The sequence below is a fragment of the Myotis lucifugus genome, unplaced genomic scaffold (assembly GCF_000147115.1).
Source record: "Myotis lucifugus unplaced genomic scaffold, Myoluc2.0 scaffold_26, whole genome shotgun sequence".
Taxonomy (NCBI): domain Eukaryota; kingdom Metazoa; phylum Chordata; class Mammalia; order Chiroptera; family Vespertilionidae; genus Myotis; species Myotis lucifugus.
The window spans coordinates 4,735,808-4,762,653 of NW_005871074.1; the positions used below are offsets into that span (position 1 = coordinate 4,735,808).

At 41.8% G+C, this 26,846-nt stretch overlaps 2 protein-coding genes and 1 non-coding gene across 7 annotated transcripts; 2 read left to right on the forward strand and 1 right to left on the reverse strand.

Moving 5' to 3' along the window:
- Positions 1 to 165: 165 nt before the first annotated feature.
- MAK16 (MAK16 homolog) lies at positions 166 to 10,382 on the forward strand. Of its 3 annotated transcripts, none has more exons than XM_006086210.3 (10): positions 166 to 288; positions 3,016 to 3,065; positions 3,160 to 3,269; positions 3,371 to 3,435; positions 3,851 to 4,002; positions 4,698 to 4,752; positions 7,086 to 7,160; positions 7,850 to 7,963; positions 8,826 to 8,891; positions 9,039 to 10,382. In XM_006086210.3, exons 1-10 carry the CDS (start codon positions 274 to 276, stop codon positions 9,231 to 9,233), a joined length of 897 nt encoding a protein of 298 aa, XP_006086272.1. In that variant the 5' UTR covers positions 166 to 273; the 3' UTR covers positions 9,234 to 10,382. The 3 variants fall into 3 exon arrangements, with proteins under 3 accessions (XP_006086272.1, XP_023607636.1, XP_023607635.1); XM_023751867.1 differs by lacking the exon at positions 166 to 288 and adding an exon at positions 1,258 to 1,363; XM_023751868.1 differs by lacking the exons at positions 166 to 288; positions 8,826 to 8,891 and adding an exon at positions 1,066 to 1,363.
- TTI2 (TELO2 interacting protein 2) lies at positions 1,385 to 20,154 on the reverse strand. Of its 3 annotated transcripts, none has more exons than XM_023751865.1 (7): positions 18,651 to 19,952; positions 16,472 to 16,658; positions 15,883 to 15,975; positions 13,541 to 13,728; positions 13,322 to 13,465; positions 11,353 to 11,515; positions 1,385 to 1,860 (listed from the first exon to the last, which is right to left on the reverse strand). In XM_023751865.1, the coding sequence occupies exons 1-7, from the start codon at positions 19,295 to 19,297 to the stop codon at positions 1,843 to 1,845; spliced, it is 1,440 nt and encodes a 479-aa protein (XP_023607633.1). In that variant the 5' UTR covers positions 19,298 to 19,952; the 3' UTR covers positions 1,385 to 1,842. The 3 variants fall into 3 exon arrangements, with proteins under 3 accessions (XP_023607633.1, XP_023607634.1, XP_006086273.1); XM_006086211.3 differs by lacking the exon at positions 1,385 to 1,860 and adding an exon at positions 9,777 to 10,069 and having other exon boundaries at positions 18,651 to 19,930; XM_023751866.1 differs by lacking the exon at positions 11,353 to 11,515 and having other exon boundaries at positions 1,653 to 1,860; positions 18,651 to 20,154.
- Positions 20,035 to 20,138, forward strand: LOC111825446. Its single transcript, XR_002828612.1, has one exon. It is a non-coding gene; the product is annotated as a small nucleolar RNA U13 (small nucleolar RNA).
- Positions 20,155 to 26,846: the final 6,692 nt, after the last annotated feature.

The following is a 26,846-nucleotide window of genomic DNA, read 5'->3' on the forward strand; positions in this document are numbered from 1 at the left end:
CCTCCTCCGCGGGCTGCTCCGCGCCACGAGCCGCGTCTGCGCCCTCGGCGAAGCCGGGCAAGCCCAGCGGTGAGCGCGCGGTGACGGGAGGATCGAGCGGGGGGCCGGGAAGGCGCGCGCGCACGTCCCACCGCCAGGCGGCGCTGTCTGCCAGTCTGAGACCGCGGAGCTCTCGCGGTAGGTGAGACTAAGGCGTTCCGGAAGTGAGTCGCCGGAAGAAGCATGGTTGCTTCCGGGGATCTGGCCAGCTCCGCACGCTGAAGTGCCGGCACCATGCAGTCCGATGATGTGAGTGTCCTGTGCTCTGCCACCCGGGGTTTACGCAGGGTGTCTGGGTGTCTCGCAGGGAGACTGGGTGTCTCGACTCAGAGGCGCATACTCAGCTCGCCCCCTGTCTCGTGTGGCTTCGGAAGCGAGGCTTCCGGTTTCCGGGCGTGGGGCTCTCACGTGTCTGCCCTGGACCTCCAGCCCGTGGCCCCAGCGGGGTTAGGGGGCCAGAACACCCCCCCCCCCAATCCAAAGGGTCGGCGGTTGCAGCCCCTGTGCCCAGCAATGACGGGCTGTGCGTCTGGGCCTGGGAGACTCGGGGGGCGGGCGGGGTTTGGCAGGGGGGCGATACGGCGAAGTCTCGGCATCCACTTTAAGGATCCTTTTCATGCATGTGCACCCTACTTTTCGTCTGCTTTTGCTGGGTGTGGGTTTTTCTTTACATGTGTCCCACTGTCTGTCCAAGTTACGGTTTTGGAAGCATCCTAGATTCATTCCTTGAGTCATGTGTAGGAGAAATACCTGCGTGCTTGCGGTGTGCCAGGATGGTGGTCATTCCTAGAGTGTGGTTGTTTTTTTTGTTTTTTAAATATATTTTATTGATTTTTTACAGAGAGGAAGGGAGAGAGATAGAGAGCTAGAAACATCGATGAGAGAGAAACATCGATCAGCTGCCTCCTGCACATCTCCCACTGGGGATGTGCCCGCAACCCAGGTACATGCCCTTGACCGGAATCGAACCCGGGACCCCTCAGTCCGCAGGCCGACGCTCTATCCACTGAGCCAAACCGGCTTCGGCTAGAGTGTGGTTGTTAATAAGCCAGGCAGACGACCTGCTTCCCCGGAGCCCTCTGTCGGGGAGACGAGTGAACTAACAAGGACCATTGCGGGGCCTCACGGGGCTTTGAAAGACCAGAGGTGATGGCGTAGAGAGCAGTTGGGAGAGACCACGTCAGATAGGCCTGATCAGGGAAGGTGTCCCTGAATAGAAGACCTTTGAGCTGAGATCTAGAGGATGAGAATGGCCCGCCACGGAGGGGCTGAGCTAAAAGCAGTCAATCCAGGCAGTTGGAGCGTCAAGTACAAAGATCCAGAGGTAAGAGAGAAGGAATATATTCAAGGACACCAAGAGCATGTGAAGTCTTGTAAGAAGTGTTCTTAGGGGTTTCCATGGGAAATGACATCTGGTTTACAATTGTGTGAAGTTCTCTAGTTGTGTGAAAGGTTTTTGAAGGAGAGAAAGAATGGAAGCCAGGAGACTAGAATATCATGAAGGAAGCTTCAGTTAAGGTAGTCATGGCGGATATGAAAAGAAATGGATAAATGTGAGGTTTAATAGAAAAGACTTGGCGATGGGTTAAATGAAAAAAGAGAGATCAAGGATATTTTGATTTGAACAAACAGTTGAGTGGTGGTTTTATTTCTGGAGAGGGGAAGGCTGGGGGAGGAGCACAGTATTCTTTTGAAAGAGGTGGAGTCGAGAGCTCCATGTGGACATGTTAATGTGCATGATGCCTTTTAGACCACCAAGCCGAGATGTCAAGTAGCATCTGGATGTATATACGAGTCTGGTGCTCAGGAGAGAAGTTTGACCCGGAAATAAAAATTTAGGAATCATAATTTAGAGATATTTAAAGCCACCAACCTGATTGAGTCCTACTTCTCCAGTTTCATTTCCTCTAACCTGTTTCCTTCCATCCCCTGCCAAACACATCCTACAAAATTCCAAAAACCGTTTACTCCCTTCTTTTATGTTTGTGTTTTTCCCTTTAGCTACTTTAAAGCCTCTCCCAGTTCCTCAGGGCAGCTCGCTCAGAGGCTCTCATACAATCTACACCTCTTTGGTACTTGGACTGCTGCTTTGTGTATGTGTCTTTCTCCCTAACTAGATAGATAACACCCTTTAAGGACTAGACCTTCCTTCATTCAACAAGTACTCCAGTGCCTCCTGTTTGTCAGGATTTGGGGGTGTCAGTGCCTTACATAAATTAGTACACACTAAATGCTGGATGAATAAAGAACACATTAGTCCAGGCCAGGTAGCTCGGTTGGTTGCAGCGGTCGCCAACCTTTCGAACCTCACAGACCACCAGTGGTTCGCAGACTGGGTTAGAGCATCATCCTGATATTCCAAGGTTGCCAGTTCAATCCGGGGTCAGAGCACATAAGAATAAACCAATGAGTGTATCAATAAGTGGAACAACAAATTGATGTTCTCTCCCTCTTTCTCTCTAAAAAAAAATTAAAAATATAAAAAAATTATTAAAAAAAACACATTAGTGGAGGATAGCAATAGGATATTTTTCTTGCCCTCAATGAAAAATTGTATGTATTTCCAAAAGTCTAGTACTGTGCAGCCTTTTACACTGGATAGTGAACATTTTGAGTAGAAAAGGAAAGTTACAAAATATATAATATGACCTCATTTTGTTGAAAACATACATATAGGCATACTAGTTCTTGGAAAGTATACACATACAGAAAAAGTTGAAAATATTTACAAAATAATAATGAAATATCTGGGTAATGGGTTATGGTTATTGCTAATTTGTATTTACTTTTTCTATAAGGATCTGTTATATGTGTAAAGAAAAGAAGTCAGACTATTTTACAAAGCATTTTTTCCTCATTCCTCAAAGAGTTCTTTCCTCAGTAAAGCAGGGCACTGCCCTAGGGCATTGTTTCTTGGATTACCGTGCCACCTATTGGGTCAGAGCCATTGAAATGGGTTTATACTTTGTCTTGCAGGTTATCTGGGATACACTAGGAAACAAGCAATTTTGTTCCTTCAAGATAAGGTGAGTCTAGATTTGCAGCTTGGACAAAGATTCCTTTAGTTGCCCTCTTGGTAACCCGTCTTGTAAGTAATGCTTGCTGTTCCTCGCATTCTAGAACCAAGACACAGGGCTTTTGCAGAAATGAGTACAGCCTGACTGGCCTGTGTAACCGGTCGTCCTGTCCCCTGGCGAACAGTCAGTATGCCACTATCAAAGAAGAGAAAGGTAAGGCCCGGTTCCACCTTTCATGAGAACCACTCAGCAGCTTTTCAAAGGATGTTCTTTAGTCTCTAGATAATATTAAAGGTATTTACTTTATCCCGCAGGACAGTGCTTCCTGTACATGAAGGTGATAGAACGAGCAGCTTTTCCTAGGCGGCTCTGGGAACGGGTAAGACTTGGAACATAATTTTACAGTGACCATTGCTCAAGAGCAAAAATGGCACATTTTTCCCTCTTCCGTGATCATATCTAGATTAAACTTTGAAGCCATCCTTATTAGGTCCCATAGTGCTGTTAACAGTGAAGACCTAATCATTTATCCTTGCCCTTCAAGCTTCCTTTTTCTTTTCTTTTTTAACTATATTTTATTGATTTCAGGAAGAGGAAGAGAGAGAGAGAAAAACATCAATGATGAGAGAGAATCGTTGATTTGGCTGCCTCCTGCACGCCCCCTATGGGGATCCAGCCACAACCCAAGCACATGCCCTGACTAGGAATCAGACCATGATCTCCTGGTTCATAGGTTGATGCTCAACCATTGAGCCACACCAGCTGGGCTCAAGCTTCCTCTGTCTGTTTGATAGGTCCGGCTTCACAAAAACTATGAGAAAGCACTGGAGCAAATAGATGAAAATCTAATTTACTGGCCCCGTTTCATTCGACACAAGTGTAAGCAGAGATTCACCAAGATCACCCAGTACCTAATTCGAATTCGAAAACTTACACTAAAGCGACAGTAAGTATTTAGATCATTTATTTATTTTTACATCTATTTTTTCATGGATCATATTATGAAACAGTGTTGTGAAACCTCTAGTAATACTGTTATAGTATAATAAAATTCAACTTGGGGTAGCCTTTTGTGGTATGCTAAGAATAAGCTTCACCTCAGGTTAAAGGCGTGCCCTTCGATTTTGCAGGAATTTAAAAACAGTATAGTACAACTTGATTATCCCCTCCCTGTCTGAAAACCAGCTTCAGAACATTCTGTTTATAACTCCCTGCAGGAACCTTAAAATGGGGGGGATTTTAAAATGACCTAAAAATGTGAATGAACAGGAATGTAAGAACTTTACTTTGAGTACAGTGCAAACTCATTTTTAAAAGAGACATGAAATCCAGACTTAATGGAGAATACTAAAGCTGTCAGTCTTCTACAACAAAGTCCTTTTAGTTCACTGAAGCATTGTTGGCATAGTGAATGTCCTTAGAAGTGTCAGAACGCCTCAAGAAAACAAAAACAGCCACATTAAAGTAGATACAAAAATGTTTGATTTTTTATAGCATTAGATTTATCTAGAAAATTTTAAGTATATAATCTTGCTGTATTGATCTGAATCCTACAAAATGAATCCCAATCCTTCTCATTTTTTAAAGGAACACGTAGCACATGTAGTTGAGTTTTCTGATAACGTGTTTTATTTCCTGTAGGAGGAAACTTGTTCCTTTGAGTAAGAAGGTGGAGCGGAGAGAAAAAAGAAGAGAGGTAACGTATTGTTCTGATATTCATAGTGATATTCATATTTCATTGAGAGTAGGGCTATGTAGGTAGAAAAAGATTCAGTCACCATTGTCTGTGAACTTTTCAAGCCATGGATAACAGTAATGGATAACAGTAAAAGTTGCATAAGATATCTGATATTCTATATTTTAAGATTATGACTTTCAGGGCAGGTTAAAATGTGGGCGCTTGGGGATCTGTGTGATGGGGAAGACATATAGAATCCCTTAGAGAGCCACAACTCCTTGCCTGAAGTTCTGGAGGTCAGATGTTTCAGAATTCAGAATTTTGGTATGTCTGATCTTACATATTGCCCTCAGCAGGGTTAGAGCATTCTAATCAAACGCACTAGTAGTTTTGCAGTGAAATATAAGAACGCTCATTCACATTAGATGGAATTTTTAAAATTGCTTTAATTAGACTCCTGTGACATCAGGTCATATTAGGCCACTAAATTGAGGTGTGTGTTTTTCATTATTATTTTGAAATTGTTAGTAAGGAACAGACTGGAATTATTTCTTAGAAGTAAACTGAGCAGCTTTGTTACCAAAGTAACGACTGGCGATGTTAATGGCCTGCTGTCCATGGAAAATCTAGTCGGGAAACTCCAGCTTTGTCACAGAGAGCAATCCGCCTCTCCACCTCGCTGGTACTTCGGTCGAGCTGAATTTTCTTAGGCTTTTCAAGACCCAGGAATTAGCTTTTCCCGACAAGTCCAACCATTCATTCTAGGTATTTGCTTTGCTTACTTCTTTTCTGGCAATAGACATTTACCTGATTATTTGTCAAGTTCTGTCAAGAAATAACTTTAATAATGTTGATGCTTTTGTTTCCATTAATCCATGGAGTTCTGTATCTCAAATCCATTTTATCATTGATCTTCAAGCTTTTTTGATCACTTACCCCATCAATAAAATTTTTAGCATATGCTCCCATTATATCATTTATAAGTGTTATACATGCATACTTACGCTCATAGGTATAAGTAATTGTTTGTGATGGCCTGGTTCTCATCCGAGTATAAATTTGTCCTTATGGGCTCTCATTATTGATAGGTATGGCAGGGATGCTTAGAGAAGTGCATTGTGATTATTTGCTCTTTATTTTCATTCTCCACTCCCAATTGTTAAACAGGTGTTCATGCAAGTCTTTCAGAAGAAATTAAATTTTTCCATTTATGCCAAATAATTTTGAAGCTTTCTGGAAAATGATTTTTTAATGGTTTGGGAAATTATGTCTCCAGATTTTTAAATTGTGGGATTGAAATTTTTGTAGGAGACATGTTTTCAGCAATATCACATAGATGTAATCCTTTTCTTCTTAAGGTGGTCTATCCACAAGTTTTTTTTCTTTAAACTCACTGGTAAAATATTCCCTTTCTCTTGAAAGAACAGATAAATGTATTTACTTTTTAAAACTCCTGCTGCGTTACATAATACAGACAACCATTTGTCATTTTAAAAAGGTTGGCAAATGTTCACTCTATCTGACATATAGATATTTGTTTTATCTTGTTCACGGTATCTGACACAACTATTTGCTCTGTGGACAGATCAAGTCATCAATGTCAGTATGCATAAAAAATATTTGTAACATTTAAGTTCTGAGTATTTTCTTCCTACATCTCACTGGATCAGTCTTTGAGGTGTAAGCATCTACTTTAGAGAATGATGTAGACCACCACAGTAGACTTTTAATTAACCCATGTGCCCCAGTCTTCTGCATTGTGATTTATCTGACACTGTTCTTCATGCTAACACAGCTTCAGTGTGTAACACTTTGAAATCCTCTATGATTTTCACTAATTAATGCACAATCTTAGGCTAGAAAGGCGGGTTGAGGTGAGATTTGTATGTTTTGGTTGTGAGTGGTACAGGTTGATGCCATGTATCATTTCCTGTGAGAGATCACTGAAGGAAGAGATTTTCTTTTTTGTATCAAGGGGTCTACTATGGTATTAGAAAACGTAAACGAATGAGGGTCTCTGTTCCCTTTTCTGTGAGTCTGCTTCAGGATTGCTTATTTTCTAAGCCACTTAAATGTATGTAGACCTACCTGCTTTGTATATCTATCAAAGGCTTTTTTAGAATTTAAAATGCTATTTATAAAAACTTTAGGAATTTTTTACATTGAAAGGTTACCAAGAAGGGATGAGAGGTAAAGTAATACATCTGGTTGGAGAGGCAGAAGCCCCCATAATAGCAAGAGGGAGAAGTGATTACATCTTCTTTCTTATAAAAACTTGATAGTTTCTTCTTCTTGTACGGGCTAGAAAATGAATACTAGTGAGGTAAATGGGTTTGCTCTTTTTCTTACAGGAAAAGGCATTAATAGCTGCCCAGCTGGATAATGCCATTGAAAAGGAATTGCTGGAGAGACTTAAACAAGATACGGTGAGAAAGCTAGGAGCTTGGGGTACGGATTTTGTTTTAGGTGGTACTATCATGCTAGGAAATGTGGGACTAGTGAGAAATGGGTCTTATTTTTAAAGGTGCTAGATGTTCACCATGATTTTATTCCTGGAACAAATAACATATGGGTCCTGGCTTCTTCATTTAAGTTCGTTGATGCCAGCACATAAGATGCTTTGGTTGTTCTTGATACTCCATTCGGTACGAGACCTCTCTCTCGCTTTTGCCATTATTCCCAACTCCTGTTCCCAAACGCAGCAATTCCAGATCTCTGTGCAAAAACCATCGTTCTGACCCTCCTGTCTATTCTCCTCTTTTAAAGATTTAATGTCATTTATAAAGACAGTATGAATAAAAAATTTGTCTTTACTCCCCTTTATCAGCAAAATTTTACATCTGGCCTACTCCTTGGGTTTTATAGACTACTAAGTTTTAAGTGATTTTTCTTCCATCCTTCATAGAAGTTACCAGTTTGGTATTAACCACTAATTATTTAAATGTTAAAATGGGCTTTTTAAAGACACTGCCAGCTCTAGACTTGAAAACAAGATAGAAATATTACTCATCAAATTAAATATCCTCATTTCACTGAGGAAAAAGTACGCTTGTTGGACAGTGGACTTTAAGTGTGAGATTCAAATATAGCTAAAGCCAATCTGTGTGTTCTTCAGTATGGCGACATCTACAACTTCCCCATCCATGCCTTCGACAAGGCCCTGGAACAGCAGGAGGCAGGGAGTGACTCTTCAGATGCTGAGGAACAAGAAGATGAAGATGATGAGGAAGTAAGCCTTGCTTGTATTTTTGTTTTGTCCAGCAGTAAGCTATAGGACTAGATCTATTTTGAGAGACAGGCTGTCATTTTCAGTCTCTTAACCAAAAGTAATGAAATGATCTTAGTTTTCTATCGTGAGGTTAATTCTGGTTCAGCAGTGGCTTCTGTGTTCTCCAGGTTCAGCTAACCAAATATGCATTGACAATTTTAATCTTACTGATGGGCTTTCTAATACTTTTCCTGTGAAAGACAAAGGAAGAACCTTCATCATCTGTAAGAATACACCATTAAGGAACCTACTGAAAGTTAAAAGGATTTAATCTTACTATTAACATAGTCTTTTTAGAAGGGCAGATTTAGCAAGTAGATGGTTAGCCACACAGTATACTCACTCACATAGGTACAGAAGCATACTTTTCCTATTACTAAACTAGTTTTTGATTATTTGAAATTAATAATTTTAGTTGAATGTTTGTAAATCTTAAATACTGATTTCAGAAGTATTATACTTGAAAATAGGTAGACTTGAGTTGCCTAGCAAGTAAATACTGATTCTAGTTGTTATTTATGCATTTACTTATCAAAGACTATAAAACAGTGGTTCTCAACCTGTGGGTCACGACCCCTTTAGGGTCAAATGACCCTTTCACAGGGGTCGCCTAAGACCATCCGCATATCAGATATTTACATTATGATTCATAACAGTAGCAATATTACAGTTATGAAGTAGCAATGAAAATTTTATGGTTGGGGGTCACAACATGAGGAACTGCATTTAAAGGGCCAGAAGGTTGAGAACCACTGCATAAAACTAGTTGTCTAAGTTGAATTTTCATCATGTATTTTGACCTAACAGTTATGTTTTATTTTAGGATGTGGGAAAAAGAGAGTTTGTGGAAGCTGATGAGGTGGATGAGAGTGACATAAGTGACTTTGAGGTGAGATTTATGGGTGACATGAAGGGTTTCCAAACACACAGAGGCAGATAAATCCTCTAGTTTGTTCAAAATTGAGAGGACAATGGAGTTTGGGGAATGAGTCTACTAGTGTCTTCCCTGCTCTTACTTCTTTCCTCCCCATGCTAGGATATGGACAAACTGGATGCCAGCAGTGATGAAGATGAGGGTGAGAAATCCTCCAGTGAGGAAGAAGAAAAGGCCCTTGACGCCAAACACAAAGGCAAAACACCCTTGAAAGGAACTTTGCGGAGAAAACGAGCCTATGTGGAGATTGAGTATGAGCAGGAGACGGAGCCTGTGGCCAAGGCCAAAACCACGTGAACTACGTTCAGACATTTGTAACAGGACTGAACATTTTGAACTTTATCCTATCGTCATCACATACATACCTCCAGTTTTTACTCTTTGTTTTGTATGTAACACAATATTTGTGTTTTTTATATTTATGCCACTTCTGTAGAGCAAGAAATCTGGGGGAGAGTGAAGGAAATCCTTCAAGTTGTAAACAGAGTATTTTTATAGCTTTGGATTGTGTTGAGGTGATAGCTTGACAGATGAGTTTGTGATTGTAAATATCATATAATAAAGAGGCAATATGCAAATTGACCATAACCCTTACAACATGGTGGTGCCCAGAGCAGGAGCGGGGCCAGCTACTCCCCCAGCCGTCCAGGGCCAGCCAAGGACTGCACTGCCAGCAGTTGCAGCAGCAGAGGTGTGATGGGGGCATTGATACCCGCCCCCTGAGGGCTCCTAGACTGTGAGAGGGGCAGGCCAGGCTGAGGGACCTCCAGTGCATGAATTTTCATGCACCGGGCCTCTAGTTTAGAAATGGTAGCCACCTTAGGTGCACCCCCAAAAAAAAAACTTTATTCAAAAATGTCCAGACTTCAGTTTTTTTCTTGTTCTTTGCCTACTTCTATAAGGAGTAAAAGACAAGAAGGAAAAAGATCTAAATTATATTGTTCAGTACAAAAATACCTTTTTCTTTAAATAATTCCATTTATACAAAAAGAAAATCCTCTTCTCTTTAGGAAAATACTGCAAAGTTTTTAAGTTCCACTGTAGGGAGCGCCTTCAGAAACCAGCTGCACCTTTCTGACACACTCCACCACCTTGCTGTCTTCGCAGCTTTGGGGAATTTTAGCCAGGAGACCCTGAAACATGAAACCAAACAAGCTTTTATTTTTATTTTTTTTTTGGTAATTTTTTTTTTCCTTTTACCTTGGTTCTTCTTTCTTGGTTTCATACTCAAAGAAGGAAAGAATAGATGACACTAGGGGACAGTTCGCAGAACAAGTATAACTAAGAATTGTTGGCATGCTTGGAAATGGCTCATGAAGCAGCAGCTTAATACTAGCTGAGATGAATTAAATGTGATCTAGGACTTGAAAACTGCCTGAAATTAAAGAGCAAAGATGAATTTTAATCTGAATAAACTAATAAAACAAGAAACTATGCTATCTCTAAGTATTTCTAGGATATGAATTTCTTTTCATGCTGCCTTACACCTTTTCAAATGAAGACTTCTAATGGGGTAAGAAATGAGGCAATAGTTTATTAAATATATATAAACACACACATAGCTATTATATGCTACTAGTGACTTGGTGCACGGATTCATGCACATTGAAAGGAAATTAATTAGAAGGTGGCTGGTGGGGCAGGACTGGGCAAGACAGGCCGGACACACCTTAGAGCCAACCTCCTGCGGTCCGTCCATGATGAGCCGCACCTGGGGTGGCACTGTGGCTCGGGCGTTTGTGGAATGAATGGGGTCCCTCGGCCTGGCCTGCAGGGATCGGGCTGAAACTGGCTCTCCTACATCCCCTGAGGGGTTCCAGAGTGCAAGAGGGCCCTCTGCAAAGTTGATGTTGTACAGGGTTTGGAACACAAACGCAAGTGCTCAGTGAACCAGATTCAGGGCCAGGAATCGAACTGGTGACCTCTTGGTTCCTGGGTCGTTGCTCATCTGCTGAGCCACACATGGCTGGGCCTGTTTTTTTTAACTGGAACAGAATTTACAAACACTTGATCATGATCCTTTTGCCCATTTTCTATCCTAGGCCCAGAGATATTTTCTCTTTTTTTTTGGGGGGGGGGGGGGTAGGGGCGTGAGGGGAATATGTTCATTAATGCTGGGAACAATGTAACCAAGGAAGAAATTAGGATAGAAGAAACATGGCTTAGGTGGTGCTCTGCTTTGGCTCGAGAAATGTTACAAGAGAGAAGACCCCAGAGATATTTTCTAATCCTTCTGCCTGTTGATCTGAACAATTCTGAATACCTTTGCTCAAAGTCTATAGAAGGTTAGAGGGCTCCAGAAATGGAGACCTGAACCCTCCACATTCACTTACAGACTTGGTCAGACACATGAATAGCAAACAGGACTTAAGGATAATGAGGCCTAACTCAAACCACGTGGCACACTGTCCCTCACCTTCACTTGTCCTTGAGAGCAGCGGTCCAGGAGAAGCAGGCAGTCTGTGGCCTCCTCTAATAAAGCACCCTTAACAGGCTCCGGTGTAAGGCTTGAATCCCTTGCTACATCACATATCAGTTTCAAGAGAGCCTTCAGTAAGACCACAAGTCTACAGGAAACTCTGGAATCAAGAAGAAAAACTGTTCATACTCTAAATCAGGATGTTAAACTGGAGACTCCACAAATGAAGGAACGAAAGTCAAATGACAAAGAGCTGGAAGCAGAACCAGAAACCAGACTGGATTTCCTCAGGCCCCACTGTTCTCTAATCACTGCCCATACACACACCCTGGCCTGTTCCCCTTTGGAAGCCTGCCTCCACTCTAAGGAAACAGCCGCTCCTGAAAAGGGAACTGTGATTTCCCCTCACCAGGGTCCCACACTTTCGGCCAGAGAACAGGAAGTAGCCCATTATCCTTTAACTTTTATGCAGTCTCAGGCTAGAAAGTTAAAAAGAGGACATAAGCTTGGCTTCAGGGACTTAAGTGTCAATCTGAATTTTCTATCAATCAGTGAAACCCGTCCTATTCACTTATGCTTATTAGCCTTTCTAAGAAAATTGTGATGGTTGCACAAAATTGGAAATGTACCTAATGAACTGTACATTTTAAAATAGTATATGTTTGTGTGTATGTTTTTTACCACAATAAAAACTAAAAAACTTTCATGGCAGCTGGAAAGTAATTTTAACATAGTGTGAAAATATGCATAATAAACTATTATAGGCAGAAACATGATGGAAAAGTTTGCATCCCCTGTCTTAATCTAAAAAATGAAATGTTTTCCTATAATCTGTGTATGGCTTAGCCTTCTACCTGTCATCATTTAATATGTAATCTGCTATTTCCCAAGCCCCACCCCTCCACAATACATCACATTCACTTTCTAACCCTTACCAATCTCTCTACTTTGAATCTTGGTCTCTGCTCTTTAAAGGCCTGACAGTATTAGTATGATTCAGTTTCATTTGTCCATCTATTACATTCTTTAAATATTTGTGCACCTAATACCAGGTATTGAGTAAACTCTGGTACGCTCAGTATACCAAAGTGGTCTTCATCCTCCTGGAGCCTATAATTCCGTAGGGAGAAAGAGTAAACAAATGCAACCTGGTTACAAATGTGACCTAGGGAAACACTTGGGTACATTATAAAGAAATGAAATAATATGGTTCAGAATAGATATGTATGTAGTTAAGGCACTGGACTCTAGATGAATTAAACTTTGTTATTTCATGCAAGAAAGCCTTTTGTTGCCCTGGCTCAGTTGGAGTGTTGTCCCATCACCAAAAAGTTGTGGGTTTGATTTCCGGTCAGGGCACACACCTAGATTTTGGATTCAATCCCCAGTCTGGGCCCATACAGGAGAAATCAATCCATGTTTCTCTCTCACATTTATCTCTCTCTCTCTCTCTCTCTCTCTCTCTCTCTCTCTCTCTCTTTCTCAAATCAATAAAAACAATCTTGGGCGAGGATTAAAAAAAAAAAAGAAAGCCTTCTGTTGACTTAACATGTTTGAATACCAGTTTACTGTTCCCAATACCTACTTCAAGCCAGAGTTGCAATGCTCTCTAAGCAATCAGATTCTAACCTGGTATTCTGATCACTGTTCAGTATTGTGCTATGAAGTGCTCTGGTCCCAACTGGATATCAAAAACATTAATATGAACAAAGCTAGGACTGTCTTTATTGAAGCATTTCTACGTGGCCTTTTAAATTTAATGTGCCTATTAATCTAGAGAGATGTACACCTGAAGCAACAATGGGTATAGTTTATCTTTTAAATGACATTTTCCTCAGTTCAATAGGTATGGGAGGTATACGTGGCACATCCTTAACACTCTGCACTGCATGGACATCTGGTCAAGTTCTGAAGAGGAAATCTGAGCTTTGCCCCTCTCACCACACATGTCTGCTGGCTGTTATACCTGGGCCAAGTATACTGCATGAGAAGTTTTAGGGTTTCCAATATCTTCAACCTCGCCTCCTCCTCTGGCCCATCATAAACCTCCAGATAACCAAGGATGACTCGCTCTAGCCTCTTCAGGTGCCGGACGGTCAGGATCCCCAGCCTACAAACAAAAGAGAAAATGTGACAGCAAAGGAATGCAGTCTGGAGTATGGCCAACCAGCAGCCGAGCACTCACCTCTTCACAAAAGCTGGCAGATTCCTCGCGTAGGTCCTGCGTAAGAGAATGCGGTGCTCTGGCTCCATGTGGGTCAGGATCAGCTGCAGGACCTCATCGCAGTGTGTGGTGGGTCGAGCTGCACCTCCCTTCCAGTGCAGGCCTTTCTCCAGGACTGGAAACAGATCCAGCAGACACAGCAACACAGCCTAGCAGAGAGTAATGAACAGGAGCTGTAGCCATCCATTCGCATTCACAACCCTCTCTGAGGTTTCTAGCAACGTTAATAATCTATTAATGTAATGTCATAAAATTCTAAAACATACTAGTTATAATACATTCAGTGTATATTACTTTATATTTTTTAATCTCTCTTTTTTTTTACATTATCTCTGACAGTCCCAAATAAGTTAATACTTTCTCCTCAGGACTGTTCTTTGCTCAGCTATAAAATGGGAAGGCAGAGCTGGGACTTTAACCCAAATTTTAGGAGTCTGAGTCTATTGTCACTGTATTACTAAGTCCAAGTGATACTTACATGTACTTAAAACAAAACTGCTTCTGAATAGAATCTAAGATGGTCCTCATTTGTGTCCAATTGGACCACTGTATCTGAGGTTTCAGTGTTTAGGCAATCCCTTCTAGCTCTCCTGGCTCTTTGGTTTTCTTGTAGTTTTTGGTAGTGTTTTTTCCCTCTCAAACACCATCTCAAGAGTCCTAACCTTTCTAGTTGTAAAGTACCTGGATTTTCAATGCCTAGAACAGTGATGGCGAACCTTTTGAGCTCGGCGTGTCAGCATTTTGAAAAACCCTAACTTAACTCTGATGCCGTGTCACATATAGAAGTTTTTTTATATTTGCAACCATAGTAAAACAAAGACTTATATTTTTGATATTTATTTTATATATTTAAATGCCATTTAACAAAGAAAAATCAACCAAAAAAATGAGTTCGCGTGTCACCTCTGACACGCATGTCATAGGTTCGCCATCACTGGCCTAGAATAATATTTAAAAAAGAAAGGTGGCAAAGTGAGGGGTTAATGTAATGTCATAAAATTCTAAAACATACTAGTTATAAAACATTCAGTATATATTACTTTATATTTTTTAATCTCTCTTTTTTTTTTTTTACATTATCTCTATCTGACAGTCCCAAATAAGTTAATACTTTCTCCTCAGGACTGTTCTTTGCTCAGCTATAAAATGGGAAGGCAGAGCTGGGACTTTAACCCAAATTTTAGGAGTCTGAGCCTATTGTCACTGTATTACTAAGTCCAAGTGATACTTACATGTACTTAAAACAAAACTGCTTCTAAATAGAATCTAAGATGGTCCTCATTTGTGTCCAATTATGTGGGTAGGCATAAAACAAGAAACATGGTGCCAGCCTGTGTGGCTCAGCATTTGAATGTCGACCCAAGAACCAAGAGGTCATCAGTTCAATTCCCAGTCAGGGTACATGCCCGGGTTGCAGGCTCAATCCCCAGTAGGAGGCATGCAGGAGGCAGTTGATCGATGATATTTCCTCTCATTGATGCTTCTATCTCTCTATCCCTCTCCCTTCCTCTCTCTCTAAAAATCAATAAAAACAAATTTAAAAAAAAAAGAAATATGGTTATTTCTACCTCTCATTTTATGTAACTTGTTTATAACTTGTTCCTTCTGTTGTGAGAATATTTTCCTCCTCCTCCCCATCAAAACTCCAATTTATCCTTCATAAGCAAATACCACCTCCTCTGGAATCCTCCTAAAACCACCACCAAACCTGGTTAGCTGCTTATTGCTGGACACCCACTGCACTTTATACAAACCTCTTTTAATAGATTTATCACTTTATACTGTAGACATATGTATAAACATTTATATTCACATAAACATCTCCCAAAGGGTTTCTGGCTCTAAGAAATCCTGTCTGATTCATTCACTCTTGGAACCTACAATGGTTACTGGCACCCAGTAGGCATTCAATTTCTATTGGAGGGAAGAATAAATGACACTAACACATCCAACATACAAGGGATTTCAAGTGTGTGTGTTTATAATAAGTCAGCCACAAAAGACACTTAATTAATAAAAATAGAACTTTTCAGACATAAAGTTGCCCCCAAGTGATATGTAATTGACCCAGATAAAGAAAAAACACTGGCTTTTCTGTGGGTACTCAAGAATGTGGATGGTGGCTTGGTATGGAGATATTTTCACCAGTCACTGCTACCTTCATATTTTCAACTTGGCAATGGCTTTTAGTTATCATCCTCACTCCCCAAGAAAATGTCTCTCAACTATTCTTACTCACATAATGCCACCTTCCACTCAAATTTGAGAACTTAGACTCAGTTACCAACAAATCTTACAATTACCTGAATGAGGTGGTGCTCCGGTGTGTACAGATGGTTGAAAAGGGCATGGTATAGGACCTGGGCCCTGTTATACTGGAGCAAATCAGCAGCTGGCTGCAATCAGACAAATCACCCAATTAAAAGGCAGGCAAATGTTGATAATTTAAAAAATTGAATTATGGGTATATGGGATCCATTATACCACTCTCTCTACTTCTGTGTGTATTTTAAAAGCTCTATGACACACAGTTAAAAAAGAAATATACAAACTTCCTCGAGTAATAGCTTGCACATCTGAATATAACCCCTGCCAGTTTGATTTTTTTGATCCTTGAAAGTCAACTGTTAATTACTCAAATCTTTCAGTTTGAAAGTGGCCTATATGCACAATAATAGCCCATGTTTCTTATATATATTACCTATGAGATATAACCTCTACTAGGTTGGCAGATGGAATGAATATAAAGAGAAAAAACATAAATAAGCGAATTTAGTCACATAACTGCAATAATAGAAAGTTAGTTAATAAAAGGGCAAAATAAACTAGTGACATCATGGATGGGGAACAGCCATATGACTCAGTCTGTCCATCAGAGCAGAGGTTGCTTACCACATTAAGCACAATGTGATGGAGGCAATGGACACCCAGGACTTTGTTCTCAATTTGATAGTCATCTGAGATGAGCAAGGATGGGGGAAGTATCCTTTCTAGATGTTGGTTCAGCCAGGGTCTAGTGACCTGTTGCAGAGTCCAGGAGAAAACATGTTTGGTGGCAGGGTTATTCTTCCAGGATTCCCTAAGTGGGAATGTGAAGCCAAATTAAGTACAGTGACATGGTGTTAACTAGCAAAGAAAATTAAGCTAAACAGAGTATGTCCTTGTCATTGAAAAAAATACATCCCACATAAGGTAACTCCTGATGTTAATAGCATACACTTTAAGACTTAAATCAAAATAACTTACAGAACTTACACTACATGCATTTAACATTTACCCAGAGCTCTGAGTCTAAAGCTTATCCAATGAGAAGAAGCCATTCATAAGCACAGCAATGCAAAGGATCTGTGGCAATGGTGGAAGTGGCTACAGTGAGGATATGTTGAGAAGGGAGAGATAACTAATAAAAATGTCTTCAGATTCTTGTTGCTGTTGTTGTTACTATTATTATTATTATAAGGGAATCAAAATTTGAACAGCAGTTTGTAAATCTGAACAGCAAGTAATGAGTTTACACACATTACTCAACTAATCTTCAAAATAACTGTAACAGGCAATATTACCTTTATGTTACAAATAATGAAACTGAGGATCGAAGAGCTTATTTGACCTGGTCCTACTCAGAAGCAATAAAAGGAAGCACCACCAGCCTCAAAACTAAGCCTTTTAATTCCAAGTTCCTAGTGCAATGACAGCTCTGCACACAGTTTTCTATTACTGCAGTGCTACGATACCCTTGCGGCACATTAGGTCCAAACATCCATGAGCATCTTTGGTCCATGCCAAACAGCCCGACATTTGGTCCTGTCAACAATGTCCACACTTAGCAAATGTCGCTGGGCCCAAAGAACCCACGTTTATTTATACTCCCGGTTTGCAGGATTCATACATAAAATACTATCACATTTTATTGGTCCAATAATTGTGCTGTGCCTGTATTGCCAATAATAACCCTTCTCCACTAGACAGCCTTGCTGGTCCTAACACATGGGTTAGGGAGATGAGCTAGCATGGACCAAATGTCTTGTGGACGTTTTGGAAAAGACCACATTTCAAGAACCTTTTGGCTAAATCAAATGTCTCCATGGTCATCTTGGACAGGAACAAATGTCCACTCATCACAAATACTAACACACAGAGTAGCAAGCGGAAACTCACAACATAATACTTTATCTAGCCCTAACCGGTTTGGCTCAATGGACAGAGCATCAGCCGTGGACTGAAGGATCCCGGGTTCAATGCCGGTCAAGGGCATGTACCTTGGTTGCAGGCTTGATCCCCAGTTGGGGGTGTGCAGGAGGCAGCTGATGGAGGTTTCTCCCTCTTTATTTATAATTTTCTATCCCTCTCCCTTCCTCTCTATAAAGTGTTTAAAAAAACAAGTGTTAAAAAAAGGAGAAAGACAGAATAAAGATTTTTTTTAAAAAAATACTTTATCTAATAGCAATCTAAAGCTTATATTTTTCATCCCAAACACTGCTTCCATATCTAATAACTATCCCTCCCTATCTACTAGTGATGACTTTCACGATTCCTAAGTTTAAACTACCAAGTTTAAATCCTCTCCAAGCTCCCACCTCCATCTTATTTCAGAGAGTTCAATCTAAATAAATGAGACAGAACTTCCCATTTCCAGGGTAGTCGTCAGGAGGACCGACAAGAACACTAGAAAGTGGAGTCTGAAGACTTGTATCCTAATGTCAAATTTACCACTCGCTGCCTATGTCATTTATATATTTTATTGATTTTTTACAGAGAGGAAGGGAGAGGGATAGAGAGTCAGAAACATGGATGAGAGAGAAACATCGATCAGCCGCCTCCTGCACACCCCCTACTGGGGATGTGCCCACAACCAAGGTACATGCCCTTGGCCGGAATCGAACCTGGGACCCCTCAGTCCGCAGGCCGACGCTCTATCCACTGAGCCAAACCGGCTAGGGCAACATGTCATTTATAGAGACCCAACCTTTCTGGGCCTTAAGAGGTCTGCTCCAACAGCCTTTGCGCTCTCACATTCTCAAACAGCCTGCAGTTCCCCCCGTTGGCCCTTTCTGCAGGGGTAGGTACTTACTTATTCAAATCGGGCTGGAGAAGCCCCATTATCTCAGCAAACCTCCCTTTCTCGCCTTCGTGTTCCCCGTGGAGGAATCCTGCCACAGAACCACACTCAGTAACGCGCAGCAGTAAGGCGAGCACCTCTCTAGCAACGTCCCGAGACGCCGGCCTGGTCCACGGCTGCGGCAGACTGTGAGTGATGGCGAACACATAGATGGGTCCGGCCAGGTGGCGCAGGCCTCTCTTCCCTGCGAGGCAACCCGGGGACTCCTTGGCCGACTCCACTCTCCTCAGGAGCTTGGTGAACAGCAGCCCAACCGCCGCCGCCTTCTCGGCCACCGCAGAGCACCCATCCCCTCCGCCTTCCTCCTCCTTGCGGGGCGCTGCATGCTTCTCCAGGGCGGCTGCCACCTCCCCCAGCGTCCCGGGCGCTCCGCCGAGCGGCGTGTCACTCCCCGCAAATAACCGATCGCACTCTGTGGCTTCCAGGAGAGCGCCGAGGTCCTGGAGAGCTGCATTCCTGGCTCTGCCCCGTCGGGACTCCGGGCCGGTCAGACGGTGCAGGATCTGGGACAGGGCCTGTCCGAGGTCAGAAGCAGGGCCCTCTCCAGGCGGGGAAGAGCCCTCCGGCGGTGGAGACCGCGGAGAGCCATCCCGCTCCATTCCCGACCGCGGCGAGCGAGGGGCCGGGCTCCCCGGGGGACGAAGATGGAGGCGAGAGGGGGGTCCGCTCAGGAGGCACCGGAAGCTGGACTTCTCCCAAAGAACAGAACTAAAACCAAATCAAACGACGAGACATCATTCTAGAAGGGAGGGCGAGTCTAACCTGCCTAAGAGTCAAGTGTGCGTAAAGGAAACGGCGCAGGGAAGGGAGGGCCAGTAACAGAATCTCCGACTCCCAGCAGTGAAGTGGGGGGATTACTCTCGCCTTCCTGAAGACTCAAAAACAAACAAAAACAAACCCTAATGCTACATACGAAAACAGATGCCGCTACCTGCAGCCCTTGCACACCTGCAGCCCGCCCTGCACCTCTTGAGCCTATCCGGACCCGAACCTACCTAGAGTCGTTGCCGTAAAGCACAAGGCTAGCTTCCGCCAATGCTACGTCAATGCTCCGTTATTTCACGACATACTGTCGTAAAGCAATACAGAGTCGGGTTTTATAAAGGGCGGGGCTATTGCGAGAAATTTGCATAGAGAATGATCCGCTCGCTAATTTTGTTTCTGTTTTCACTTATTAAGGTAGAAACAAAAGAATAAAATCACAGGGTATCGGCAGTATTTTAAAAATATACATGATCTTGTGTGTCTACACTGAGTACATGCGGACTATGTATGTCACCCTTTCTGTAAACTCAGTGGGCTGTATCCGAGGTTCCTTAACCAAAACTCTAAGCCGATCCTTTCGGAGTTCATAAGCGTGATGATTGGGTGTTCACGCTGCTGTGTGAGATGTGCCGCCCATGAACCTTGTTACGCTTCCGGCACATGACCCGTCTGACGTGAACTTGAAGGATCTTTATAATCCAGAGTTGTCTCTAGAGCAGCTAATGTTACCCAAACTATTCTTTAGAATGAGCCGTGACCTTCTGGTTGTAGTTATTACGGGGTCTGTAGGCGCGTGATCTGGTCCAGGTGGGGGCACCCTCGCTGCGGGTGGGTGCCGGGTGCTGCGGTCTGCGGGGCTGGGGCTGGGCGGCAGGCGGCGGCTGCTGCCAGAGGGAGGGCGGGCGGGCGAGCGAGCAGCTGCGCCCTGCATGCAGCTAGTCTCAATACGGTTTTGAATGAGGAAGGGAGCCACAACCCTCTCGTCCCAGCCGGTCTCACAGGGCGTCTGCAGTGGGTTCTCTGAGAGTAGAAGGCCGGTCCCCGTACCTCAACAACTTTGGAAGTTCGTACGTGGCTTCATATATTTTTATAGGAGGAGCCCGGGATAGCAAACTTCATTGGTGCCAAGGCCTGGGCACGAGCGCAGAGAGATGGGCGTCGGACACCGGGAGGGTCGGAGAGCCGGCTCGTGGGGGTGGGGGTGAGGGTGGGGGCGGGGGTGGCAGCTGTCTCGCAGACCGGCGGGCTGGCTCAGCCTCTGCGGTGCACCCAGCAGGTCGCCTTCTGGCTTTGGGATTCCTCCAGCCTCCGAGCCCCCAAAAGTGCATAGAAATCCCCCAAAGCATTTTCCTGTGGGGATCGGGGCGGGGGGGGGGGGGCCGGGGAGGAAGGGCGGGAGGGAGATGTCACGCGTAGGTTCTTCTCCCCCAGCGAGTGGTGAGGCTGCGGAGAGATTTCAGCATCCTTGGAGAGGGGACTGCTTGCAAGTATCCAATGTTTCCTTCTTTGCTCCCTCCCTCCCTCGCTGTGTGACCTCGGGCAAAAAAAGTTCGCTAACCTCTCTGTGCCTTAATTTCTTTAACTGTAAAATGCGGGTAAATAATAGACACTACTTCTCTCTTTATTTTATATTTTTGGCATTGATTTTTTTAGCATTGTTGCTTTATTGTTGAAAGTATTACAGATGTCCCCTTCTTTTCTTTTTTTAAATTTTTATTTAGCCCCTACTTAAGCTTGTTATGAGAAATAAAGGAGTTAAATAAATATGCAAACTGCTCAGAGCACTCTGCGCAGTGTTAAAATATACTGTACAGATGTTAGCGCTTGTAGTTAAACCACAGCTTCTGTATTAAGTTACATCTCTTTTCGGGGGAATCGAGGTTAGGGCCCTTCTCTGCCTCTTTCATTTGGTCTTGCCTTTTCTGACCAAACGGTGGCACTCGTGATTTTCTAAGCAATTTCAAATAGAGATAAAAATCATTTTCTCCCAAGGGGGTTCTCCCATACTAAGGACCAGCAAGATGCCAACCCACAGACAGTTATTGCATCCGTCCTGTGTGGGAGCCTGTCTTCCCTGTTCCAGGGGTTCCTGGTGCTAAGTGGATCCAAGATCTCACTCCCTTATGAGGAAAGTACTTGTATTGCAGAGGTCTCCCCCTACACTCACAGTTTTCTGAGGCCAGACACCCTGCACTTACCCTCAGCGCCTGGCACAGTTCAAGTCATGCAGTTGTGACCCCCACATGGCCATCCACAGAGGACTGGTTGAATAGACCACCGTACACCCACACAATGCAGCTCTGTGCAGCTGGACAAAGGAATGAAGACCATCTCTGTGGAAGGCCGTGGAACTCTACTACAAATTAAGTGAAAAAGCAAGGCTGAGACCATGTACCAGTATGTGTTGCCTTTCTTCTTAGAAAGATGTGTGCATTTGCTTACATTTTAAAGAAGAAGCAAGGAAAGTATAAATTACAAACTCGTAAAGATGGTCACACATAAGAGAACAGGGTGAAAGGAATGGGAATGGGAGCTAGACTTTATATACTGTGTTTTATAGTTTGACTTTGGAATCGTGTGCATGTTTTACATAATTTTTAAAAAGAAAAAAAGCCATTGATCGAAGTACAGAGTGGGGCAAAAGTAGGTTTACAGTTGTTTATATGGAAAATAATACAATAATAAATAAAAATATAAGAACAAAATCTGTGTTTTTCAGACTCATAACTGTAAACTTACCTTTTTCCACCCTGTATTCATGGGGTTACTCCTATAACTGCACAGAACAATAAGAAGCTGACTTTAAAACTCATTATTTTCACTATATATCCTTATGGTGACATATCCTAAGGACAAAAAAGAATAGCAAACAGACCAAACTGCATGTAGGTATAATATTTGTTAGTAATAACGCTAGTATTGTTATTTAGATGCTATTTTATACATTATGTACATTTTACATACATGTATATAAAATAGCAAATAAATATCAATATTGTTGGAAACCAAGGTCTTCAGTAAGAGATAAAAGAGACACAAATATCAAATCAGTATAGGTAGGTATAAGTTCTGTAATCAAAATTTTGAATTGGCAATTATAGTATGAATTTATGATTAAATTTTATCTTTCTACAAAATACATATATCCTAGTTGTGTTCACTGAAAAAGCCAAGAAGCAATGACAATCTAATGATTGTGAGCAACCCTCGTCTTTAAATTCATAATCTAAATGCCATTGTCCACTAAGAGGAACCAGGACTTCTTTAGGCAACTATTGATTTCAGGACTGGGGCAGGGATGGCGTGGCATTTTATTATGCCAGAAAGCCAGGTAGCTATCAAATACTACTGAGGTTATGTCAAAAGACCCCAAGATCAAAGATGATGGGGCACCATTTGGCCAAAGGTGGAACAATTTGGATTTAAAAAAGAATAATGACTATTGGATAGATATATATCAACTATAGCCTGGCCGGCATGGCTCAGTGGTTGATCATCAACCTATGAACCAGGAGGTCACAGTTCAATTCCTGGTCAGGGTACGGGGTGTGCAGGAGGCAGCCGATCAATAATTCTCTCTCATCATTGATGTTTCTATCTCTCTCTCCCTCTTCCTTCTTCTCTGAAATCAATAAAAAATATATTTTTAAAAAAGAAATATATCAACTATAGGCAAAATCCATGAGTTCATAGAAATACTCAAAAAGAAAAAAAATCTCTCATCATTTACCTTTGGATCAGCTAAGTACCAACTCTTTATTTTAAAAATTGGTAAATTAGAAGGGGGGGGGAATCAAGCATTTATTCTGCTATATATTTCAAGACGCCCAGATGGTTTATAAAGGTAACAAATGCAACAGGCCTGATAGAATTGGAAAGTCAGTAATCACAACTCCTAATGAAGCACTGAGAGGAGGCAACAATCATCTATAGTTGTTACAATTATGGGGTAGAATGTTGATGGGAAACTTTATGCTGGATGTATTGAGGTAACAAAACCTGAACCCACTGATTTATCACAAAAAGTGGGACCACCAGATACCATGGGCCTCCTAATGCAATGCAATAGGAAGTGCACACCATCTATGAAATATTCTTGCACAAATTTGAACCTAAATCTAATCGAACATCTAGTTCTAATTACCCAATGGGAAGAAATATGGAGAACAAAGAAACAAATTAAACGATACCAAGAAAATATAATCAGCCAAGGTAAGGATGTGGGAAATTCCACAAATTACCCAGTTTCATCAATAAATAACTAGCATGAAAGAAACAGAGTAGAGGAAGAACTGATTTAGATTAAAAGTTTCTGAAGACACCTCACTCAATCAAATGCAACGTTGGATCTCGTATTCAATAAATGAATTGTAAAAAGATATATTCACATCAATTGGGGGCATGTGAACATAGATTCATAACTAAGGTGTTTATATAATTTGTCATCTAAACAGGGCAGGTTGAGAGTTAAAGGAGACACTGAATAATTGTGCTGGTACAAAGGTGGAACTTGGATCTCTTCCAGGCAAACTTGATTTCCCTGGTATTGCACAACATCGTGGAGTTATTGGTGGTTATTATGTTTAAGGTTTTTTGCATTATATTAGTTTCAGGAGTACAACATAATGATGCAATCTATGTGTATATTGCAAAAAGTTCACCACAGTAAGTCTAGTTAATATCCATCACCACACAGTTGCAAATTTCTTTTTCTTGTAATAAGAACTTTTAAGATCTACTCTCAGCAACTTTTAAATATACAATGCAATATTATTAACTATATTCACCAGGCTGTACATTATATGCCCAAGACATATTTGTTTTATAATTGGGCATTTGTACCTTTTTATTATCTTTACCCATTTTGCCTGTCCCCCACACCCCTACCTCTGGCAACCACCAATCTGCCCTCTGTATCTATGAACTTGGTTTGAACTTTTTTTTTAATGTTTTCTTAAATGTTTTTAAAGCTATTTGTTAGAAAAACAACTCTCAAACATTTTAGTCTCAGAATCTTTAACACACTTAAAAATTACTGAATCATACTCACAAGGATGGCTAGAATCAAGAACACTGAAAATAAATGTTGGCAGGGATGTGGAGAAATTGGAATGCTTACACACTGGTGGTTCAAATGTAAAATGGTGCAGCTGCTGTGGAAAACAGTTTGACAGTTTCTCAAAAAGTTAAAAATAGAGTAACATAGAGTTAAACATATGACCCAGCAATTCTATTCCTAGGGATACAACCAAGAGAACTAAAAACATGTATTCATACAAAAACTTGGGCACAAATGTTCATAGCAGCATTATTCGTAATAACCCACAGTGGAAACCACATAAAAGTCTATCAGCTAATGAATGGACAAACGAAATGGGCCATATAGGTACAATGGACTATTGGTCACCCATAAAAAGGAATAAGGTCCTGATGTATGTTATAATATGGCTAAACTTTAAAGACATTAGGGTAAATGAAATAAGCCAGACACAAGAGATCCCATTTATATGAAATGTCCAAAATAGATGAATCAGTAGAGTCAGAAGTAGATTAGTGGTTGGCAGGGGATGGGGACAAAGGAGAATTGGGTAGGTATGGACTTTCCATTTAGGGTGATGAGTGTTCTGGTATTAACTGGTGGTGATGGCTACTCAACCTTGTAAATATGCTAAACCTGCTGAATTTTGTACTTTAAAATGGTGAATCCTATGGTATACGAATTAAATCTCAACTTAAAAACTATTTTAAGAAGGTATTGAGGACTTCAAAGAACTTGGCTTTATGTGAGATATTTAGATATTTTCTATATTAAAATGAAAAAACTTTTAAAATATTGATTTGATTCTTTGAAAAATACCAACAAGGCTGGACTGGCGTGGCTCAGTGGTTGAGCATTGACCCATGAACCAGGAGGTCACAGTTTGATTCCCGGGTCAGGGCACATGCTCCGGTTGCAGGCTTGATCCCCAGTGTGAGGCGTGCAGGAGGCAGCCAATCAATGATTCTCTCTCATCATTGATGTTTCTATCCCTCTCTCCCCCTCTCCCTTTCTCTCTGAGATCAATAAAAATATATTTTTAAAAAAGAAAGAGCCCTAACCGGTTTGGCTCAGTGGATAGAGCATCAGCCTGCGAACTGAAGGGTCCCGGGTTCGATTCCGGTCAAGGGCATGTACCTTGGTTGCAGGCACATCCCCAGTGGGGGGGTGCAGGAGGCAGCTGATCGGTGTTTCTCTCTCATCGATGTTTCTAACTCTCTATCCCTCTCCCTTCCTCTCTGTAAAAAATCAATAAAATATATTTTTTTAAAAAGAAAGAAAAATATCTACAATAAGCACATCACAGAAAAATATCTTTTCCCAGACCCGTGAAAGTCCCCCTCCACAGAGGCCCAGGAGTGACCTAGGGGAGTCCACAGTTTGTAGGAGAAGAACTAATAATAATGTCAGCTCAGTTGGTCTTCACCCTGCACTGTCCCCTCATTCAATCTACACAATTTAAATTCAGGGAGGAAGCATTTTATCCTTTCTCTCCTTGACTTGCTCTTCCTCCAGTTTTTGGAAAGCACCACGACAACATCTCTTAAAAGAATAAATGAATTTAGTGGCAGCTGTACTCCTGAGAATTGATCAAATATGAATACCCATATTTAAGGATATGGGTTCAAGTCCACCAGGATAAACAAGAAGGTTCCCTGTGTCGCTGTTCATAGGGCAAGAACCTAAACAAAGTGAAGGCTCATCCTCGGCACATCCACACTGGGAAATTCTCCAGCCATTTATTAAAAGAAGTGGAACGAAACGAGAGGACTAGGAGGGGTTTCCACAAGGGCTGTTCCCTGATGAATGGCAGGTGCGAGAGAGGCTGTGGTCCCCTGTTTATAAGACAATGTTTTGAAACAATGAATGCCTGTATATGTAGATACATACATATGTGTAGGCCTAAGAGCACTTAAGTCGGGAGAAAAATGGGGGACTATCCCAGGTTCTCGGTGTAGATGACCTTGGGTGCTGATGCAGAGGAAAGGAGGAGGGAGATGGAAGGGCCAAGCCAAACAAAAGGAATGGAAAGAAAAGAATGGCCACACCTCTTTACAAAGCATATAGGCAAGTGTGTATATGTACTTCAGTAAAATGATGTCTGAGTGTGATTATGTATAATGAGATTAAATTGTAAAGTATTTCCTTTACAGAGAAATGGAAGAATGCAATAAATTCCAGAGATTTTGTGGCTAAACATTTAGCCATGCCTCTTTGTTTCCCAAAGACCATATGATTAATGATTTAAGCTGAAAACTTCTTCGTAAGGAAAAGCAAAAGTGAGAGGAAGTAAAAAAAGAAGTGCTTTGCCCTAGCTGGTTTGGCTCAGTAGTTAGAGCATCAGC

Coding starts and splice junctions, on each gene's coding strand:
- MAK16 (XM_023751867.1), top strand. CDS start 1,283: ATGAGAATGGCCCGCCACGGAGGGGCTGAGCTAAAAGCAGTCAATCCA. Junction 3,436..3,850: donor CTAGGCGGCTCTGGGAACGG/GTAAGACTTGGA, acceptor TCTGTTTGATAG/GTCCGGCTTCACAAAAACTA. Junction 4,003..4,697: donor AAACTTACACTAAAGCGACA/GTAAGTATTTAG, acceptor TATTTCCTGTAG/GAGGAAACTTGTTCCTTTGA.
- TTI2 (XM_006086211.3), bottom strand. CDS start 19,297: ATGGAGCGGGATGGCTCTCCGCGGTCTCCACCGCCGGAGGGCTCTTCC. Junction 13,729..15,882: donor CGGAGCACCACCTCATTCAG/GTAATTGTAAGA, acceptor ACTCTCTGCTAG/GCTGTGTTGCTGTGTCTGCT. Junction 10,070..11,352: donor GCTCTCAAGGACAAGTGAAG/GTGAGGGACAGT, acceptor TTCATGTTTCAG/GGTCTCCTGGCTAAAATTCC.